The sequence below is a fragment of the Ammodytes marinus genome (genome assembly GCF_949987685.1).
Source record: "Ammodytes marinus genome assembly, chromosome: 7".
Lineage (NCBI taxonomy): Eukaryota > Metazoa > Chordata > Actinopteri > Uranoscopiformes > Ammodytidae > Ammodytes > Ammodytes marinus.
In genome coordinates, this window is record NC_137211.1 from 30971457 (window position 1) to 30979235 (window position 7779).

At 41.1% G+C, this 7779-nt stretch overlaps 1 protein-coding gene across 1 annotated transcript in view; it reads right to left on the reverse strand.

The window, feature by feature from the left end:
- Positions 1-7540, reverse strand: part of znf341 (zinc finger protein 341) — a gene marked incomplete at its 5' end in the record, with an annotated part of 29328 nt that extends 21788 nt beyond the window's left edge. Inside the window, 2 exons of the mRNA XM_080030602.1 lie at positions 6716-6826; positions 7510-7540. Of these exons, the coding sequence (XP_079886728.1) occupies positions 6716-6826; positions 7510-7540 (142 nt within the window). The remainder of the gene's footprint in view (positions 1-6715; positions 6827-7509) is intronic.
- Between the last annotated feature and the right edge of the window lie 239 nt (positions 7541-7779).

Below are 7779 nucleotides of genomic sequence, written 5' to 3' on the forward strand. Positions count from 1 at the left end.
TTGTCAGTCTCTTTTCTGTTGGCTGTTGCATTTAACATTTCACACCGCAAAAGAGATTTGTTTGGAATGAATACAAGAAGAAGAAGAAGAAGAAGAAGAAGAAGAAGAAGAAGAAGAAGAAGAAGAAGAAGAAGAAGAAGAAGAAGAAGAAGAAGAAGAAGAAGAAGAAGAAGAAGAAGAAGAAGAAGAAGAAGAAGAAGAAGAAGAAGAAGAAGAAGAAGAAGAAGAAGAAGAAGAAGAAGAAGAAGAAAAATGGTGACTCCATGACTGGTTCTTCAAAGAGGGGCAGTGCAGAAAAAAACCCTTGTTGTGACATCCACTTGAAAGGTCATGTAATGTGCTAATTTTCTGGTTCAAAATGGCAATTTGGGCACAATTCCGCATTTTTTGAACACAGGTTTTCAGAAAGGTGGAGGTTGTGAAAAGGAGAGGGTTTTTTTGGGAGATCATAAAATTGGCGAGTATTATATTTGAGCCCTGCACGACACTCTCCGCTGATCACAGTGATGGTGCCGCGGAGACACCTTGCATGGTATGTTGTCTTCTAACTTTATAACTCACGTGTGGGTAGTTTTATTTTGACAGCAAATGTTATAGACTACGCATACGTGAAGTGGAGCCGTGACGTCAGCGTTACTAGGGAAAATGGTTTCGGTGTTTACAAGAAACCAAAACCGTTGTGTTTTCCAAAAAATCCTCCCTGGGACTTGATCTCAAAAACTTGCGGTTTCATGCCTGCGTTTGCTGTTTTCATGTAAATTATATATTTTCGCGGATGCACCGTTTCATGTTGTCGTATAAACAGCCCCTGAATAACCCTTCTAACTGAAGCAGTTTGCCTAGTGATACCCCAGTAAGACCATGGACCCACAGTCCCAGGGTGGCACACAGCTAGGGTTGCAAAGGGGTGGAAAGTTTCAGGAAAGTTTCCATGGGAACTTTCGCTCGGGAATTTGGGGAATATTCACAATTGGGAATTATAGGAATGAACTAAATGGCGGTAATTAAATGATCATATCCAAACATTAATCTAAACATATAAACATTATGTTTGGTCATAAGCAGACATAAATGCACAATCATACAATTAAAAAACATTTCATTTGAACAGATTTATTTGTAAGTAGAACTGTATCAAGTTTTGATTATTTTATGAATAATAATTTCACTGAACAACAAAATTATGAATGTTGAGTAAAGTATTAATGTCTGACCCCACCCATTCAATAAATAAAGTAAAAAGCCCCTCATGTGATGGAGGAATGCACAGTGCATGTAGGGGGCATGGCCTCAGCACCCCTGCAGTAAGCGGTGTGATTTGTGCAACTTGCCAAGTGTACTTGCATGAAATCTGGTTGTTTTAGTCAAGATTATGCTAATATATTGTCCCCAACTATATTTAAATCACCGTTTAAGCCTCTGTAAACCTGGTCTAGTAAAAATCAATATATGATATCAAGTTGGGTGTCTCAATAAGCTTTTTAGAAAATCTGATTTGAAATTAAAGCTGGGGTATGTGATTTCTGATTGGTCAAAGTTAACATGAGCTGTACACTTTGACCAATCAGAGCGAGGCTCCGATTCTCTGTTCTTATTGGCTGTTGGGACTCTCCATTCACTTTGGCACGACTTTGTTGTAGAGCGTGTCAGGGAGGGACCATAGCGGAGGGACCAAAGAGAACAAGTGGAGCGGTTGAGGTATTTGGATTCGAATCTCTATCCCAACTGCCATTTTCTCCCCAAATCCTCCACCCCAGCTTTAAATATTCATAAATATTATAAAACTTAGTTGAGAAAACTGCTTTTTACTGTCTATATCCTTTGCCAGGACTGACATAACATAGTTAGAAAAATTTAGTGCATTTGGGTTTCTTTAAATTTAGTAAATTCCTGTTTATTCCTGTTTATTCCCAAAATTCCCATTAATTCCCATGGAAAGTTTCCAACTCTGAAAATTCCCAGAATTTTGCAAGCCTACACACAGCCCTCCAACTCAATTCAAGGCCAAATGTACGCATTGTCCTTATCATCTGGAAAATAATAGGTATGCACAAGGCTAGGCAAAGTAAAGGTGCGAACACACTACACGCGTACAGACGCATATAAAATCGGCTATTTTTCCATAGGGAACCATTGGTTTACGCGCGTACATGGCGCGTAGATGCGTCACTCGCGCTAAAGCAACATTTTAGCCTCGTTAGCCGCGTATGAGCAACGTATATACGCACCTACGCGCAGAGTTCAAAAAATTTAACTTTTTACGCTCCTACGCGTGACGATTAGCCGCGTTGGCCAATCAGCGTTGGGCTTGACCCGACGTCACATACATTGGCACAGTCGGAGAACAGTGTACACAGAGGCTGATGAGAGACACCGAGGAGGAAAATGTATTGCGGGCAGCCGAGCCGTGGGGACGTGGGGAGAGTAAACCAGGAGAATGGACTATGTTCGGCTGTGCTTTAGCCGATAAAACAAGTTAGCGCCGTATAACTCACCCGGTTGTGTGCGGGCGGCTAGCGCCTCATATTATGAACCCAAACATGACGGCTATGTCCGGGGGACTTTCACAACAAGTACAGCGAAGCACCGGTGTTGATCTACGCCAGCCACGGTCCCCTGTCACAGCCAGGTTGGCTACTTGGCTTTATGTTGTGCCGCCGTGCACCGATGCTGCTGTAATTGTGTTTGTTATGTAGCTGCCGTGAATATGCAATGCTGTTCTAATGCTAGGCTATTTGTGCTGTTCAGTTTGTCTTTTGGCACAGTTGTTGGCCGTGTTGTTGTTGTTTTTGTGCGGACATGCACGCTGTTGTGTCGGGTCTCATCGCAGCGATGGTTAATTAGGGGAAATACAATATCGGGAGGGAGACTACGCGCGTTACTCGCGTAGAACCATTTTTGACACAAAATGATCAAGCAACATTTTAGCTGCGTTACGCACGTAAATCTTACGCGGGTAACGCGTGTAGTGTGTTCGCACCTTAAGGCATTTTGGGGCCAAAATTTTTATTAATTGTAAAATAATTTTTTTCAGCTCAGATCATTTCTATGAGGTGTCCAGAACAACATACTAAAAGTCCTAAGAAATCCTAGTTGAGGAAATATGTTAAATTCTCATAAATCCGAGATGTGTGGCAATAAGGCGAGACAACAATACATCCCAATAGGGCTTTTTTTTCCTTTACTCCTATCAAAATGAAACTTCACACAATGAAAGTATCCATGAAAAGTAAAGAAAATTGTATTACAAGTTTCTTTGAAAATTAATTTGAATATGCAAATTAGCAATACAGTAATGGAATATAGGCTACCCCAAAATACACCCAAATAGGCTTCATTTGTTCCTTTACTCCTATCAAAATCAAATTTACACAGTGAAAGTATACATGAAAAGTAAAAATGTTGTTTTACAAGTTTCTCGGAAAAATCTATTTTAAATATGCAAATGAGTTCAACACCAGGCCTAATTGACATATGGCTAAGAAGCCATAAAGTCACAAGGAGAAAAAACAGGGGCCAAATAACTAACAAATTCATGTCCATACAGTAAGCTAACCTATGCATAAACATGATACATTTAAAGTCACTTGCCCCACTTACCTGGGTCACTTTCCACAAAAAGACTTATAGGCTATTGACCTTACCGAGCACCTATTGTGCTTTTTCATCTTTTCTGAGCTATAAATGCTGTTATAATGTAATACAGTCATGGTAAATGCTACCAAAGTGTCAGATAATGACGTATGTGCATTTAGACGTATTCCCTGCTTACTGTCTGGGGTGGCTGTGCACAGCCTCAACACTCCGATGCCGTCAACGGCCCCCTAGTGCCTAATATCCTGGCTTGTGTGACGTAGAACAAAGCAGGTTTTTCCATGTATGGTAAAAGAGACAACGGTTCTTGGTTTATCTCAGTGTTAAACTTGAGAGGGCGGGGTCTATCACAGACCATGCAAAGCACGATGCAGATGTGCTCATTGTCCAAACTGCCATTGCCTCTGCCAGAACAAAAGACAGTCTTAGGGCCTGTTCTCACGGTGAAAACGTGACAGTTTTCCCGTTTTTGGTTTTAAAAAAAAAACCCGTTCAGACACAATTTATCTGACATCTTCACCCGTGCACATGTTTTCAGAGGAAACGGGACGAAATCGATGTAGTAAGCATGCCAGGCCAGCAGTGGGCGGTACAAGGTAGTAGTAGATAGCTTTTCCGGTACAATTTGATGCATAAAACCTTACTGAAACCGAAAATTAATGCCACTAACGTTCATAAAGCGGTTGGTGTAAGCTTGGGGTTACTTACAAGTATTGTAAATGACAAGCTTTCTGTCCTCTTGTTTCACCGCATTGAACTCGTGAAAACAGAAGACATGCTGATAGTGAAGGGGCTTTGTGAGCGGCTACTTTTCCTGTTAGGCGTACTTCAAAATAAAAGTCAACTCACGTTTGTCCGGTGAAATGCTGTTAATGTTTAGCCAGTGAAATGCTTTTACTGTGAAGCCGTAGCCTTAATGCTCCTTTTGTTGAACAGTAACTTAACCGCTGCACGCTGAACTATGGATAGTGTTTTTTAATGTAGAGAGAGCCGTGTACACAAGTTTATTTTGCTAGAAAAAGCGGCAGAGCACAAATCTTTCCCCAGACAAAGTGGCGGGTGCATGGTATCATGCATGTTTTCGGTGTTCACATGAAACCAAAACCGTTGTGTTTTCCAAAAAATCCTCCCTGGGAGTAGATCTCAAAAACTTGCGGTTTCATGCCTGCGTTTGCTGTTTTCATGGACATGATATAGTGCAACCGCAGGAATTTTTCCGCGTTTGCACCGTTTCGTGTTGCCGTGAGAACAGGGCCTTAGTATGTGATCACACAGCCATACTAATGTCCTCCCTCCTACATACTCAACATGTATATACTACATACTGTCTACTTAACAATCAATTGTGTATGCGAGGTTGGTCGGACTGTTTACACTGAAGTATTCAGAAGCAATAAAGAATAAAAAAAACATTCCATGTTGTTTGAAAAGAAGCAATGCATTGTGGGGCGGTTGAGTAGGAAAAGTATCCTATCAATCCATACACAAAATGTTCCCGAAAGTTAGTACTTATCCTGGCATTTCTCGCCTACACAAACTTGCATACTCAACTGTCACTTGTTAGTACTCTTGTTGCATCATGCTGATCTCAATGCACAGGAGCTGTTTCTGGCACCAGAACCAAAGAAAGCAACAAAAACCAGACAACCTCCTCTTTATCCATGCCATTTCAGGCTGTGATTCTACGTCTCATCTATTTGGCTTAGGAAAGGGAATGGCACTGAAAAAAGTAAAGAATAACACTAGCTTTCTCAAACAAGCTAAGGTGTTCAGCCAGTCACCGGAAAATGTGCGAAAAAGCATCATCATTGCAGCAGGTGAAAAAGCTCTAGTATCACTGGACATGCTGAGATACAGTAACTCATCTCCAGTGGAACCTCAAACTCTCCCTCCAACTTCAGCTGCAAAGTTCCATAGTCTTCGGGTCTTTTACCAAATGATGGGCCCAAAAGACTGGGGGTGGCATGTTTTGGAGTGGAGATTTAGGCCAATAATGACGATAAGCCTGCGGCACCATCAGAAATACTAGATGTAGTCGGCTGTTGTTGCAAGAAAGACTGCAGCACAAATAAATGCACATGCAAAAAACATGGATTCTTTTGCACTGCCATTTGCGGAGAATGTCGTGGTATAGCTGCACAAACTCACAGTTGCCTGATTTATCAGATGAATATGACCCAGAGGGGAAGAACTAAGCAAAGAACAAACCAGGAACTGATATAGGGGGTGTCAGAACCAAGAGCCACAGAGAAGGGGTCGAGGATCCAGGCTGGATTAAAAAAAAACATTAAAACAAACTCATGTGCATATTCAAATAAATTTCAAAAGAAACTTGTAATACAAAAAAAGTTACTTTTCATGTATACTTTGTTTTATTGTGGTAGGAGTAAAGGAAAAAAATTAAGCCTCTTTGGGTGTATTTTGGGCATGTTTGATTAGTGTATAGCCCATTTGCATATTCAAATTATAAAAAAAAAAAAACTTGTAATACAAAATATTTTATTTATTTATTTTTTTGCATTTTTCATGCTTTATTGATAGTTTGAAGAGATAGAGGTGAAATGGGGCAGAGAGGGGAGTGACATGCAGAGATCGACCGCGGGCGGGAATCGAACCCGGGTCTGCTGCTGGGCCCGGCCCGGGGGGGGGGACGCCCTACCAACTGAGCAAAGGGCGCCCGTAAAGTTTCATTTTGATAGGAGTAAAGGAAAGAAATAGCCCTATTGGGGTGGTGTCTCGCCTTATTGGCACAAATCTCGGATTGATGAGAATTTAACATATTTCCTCAACTAGGATTTCTTAGGACTTTTAGTATGTTGTTCTGGACACCTCATAGAAATGATCTGAGCTGAAAAAAATATTTTACAATTTGTCTGTCGTAAAACGCTATTTTGCCTGGACTAAAGTAGTGATGCCATAATATTGGGAAACGGGGGCGGGGGGGTAGATTTTTACAATATACAGACATACTCTATTTTAAAGATGACAGAGGGTCACTGGCTGGCTGGTTGGCTTTTCTATTCTGTTCTAATTGGCTACAAGCAGCAAGGATACACATTCTAAAAGACAAGTAAACTATTTGGTTTGTAATCTCTCGGCTTTCATTTCCTTTATTTATTACCCATGGATTGGATAGCTGATGTCCCAGAGACGTTCTGGTTGTTTGGGTCTGGAACTCCACCTTGTCCATCCAGCAGAGACTGCACGGCCAGCACCGTCTGGTTGTCCATGCCTGAAGAAGACAGAGGACAAAGGGTAGAAGTTATACGCTTTACTTAAGTACTGTACACATAGACTGAGACTTGGGGAAGAACATTGTCTGGCCCTGGAGATGGAAGTTTTTTTTTGTCTTGACAAAAAAAAAACAAAAAAAAAAAAAAACATTTCTACAGTCATGACAATGCCCTTGCCAATTTTGGGTTTTGATAATAACTACGCTATTAGATTAAACGTAATTGGAAATGGGGGTCTAAAAATAATAACAATGACGATGATGATTACTATTGCCTGAGGAGACTAAAATAGCCTACACAACACTTAAAGTCGCTGTAAATCCACACATGAATTGAATAAGTGCTAGAGCAACATTATAGTATTTTCATCAAAGGGGCCTGTTGCAAAAATGCAACAGGCCCCAAATCCAGTCTAGCAGAGTAGAATTTAACGGACTGACTGCATAACGATGTGAGTCAAGAGCTGTCCACAAGGTCTGAAAAACAGTCAATGTGTTTGTTTACAGTCCCACTTCCCCTCTATGGGATGTTTGGATTGTCATTACATTAATAGACGCCTTTGCATGGTTTTATAGCAAGCTCCCTGCAAACGGAAAGGCTCCTGGTATATTGACATTGCTTGAAACACGTAGTCACGTTTTATTGGTGTGTAGTAATGCGGTTATTAACACATTCTTCCTACCTTCAAGCACTTCAAATATTGCTTGCGCCATCTTGTAGCTCTTCTGCTGCGAGATAGGCGCTCGATTAACACGGGCTGCCTGTTCAGGTCGGTTCAGGTACGCTTCGCTCGTCTCGTAGTGAAGTCCAACGGAAGCAATGAACCGGGGAGATTGCAGGCTTGTAAAACTAAACTAGCCTCAAAACTAAACTAACAAAACCCAAAATGTAAATAACTGGTTGACAGTGTAACAAAATGCAGAGCCCAAAACGTAATAACCTTTTGTCCATA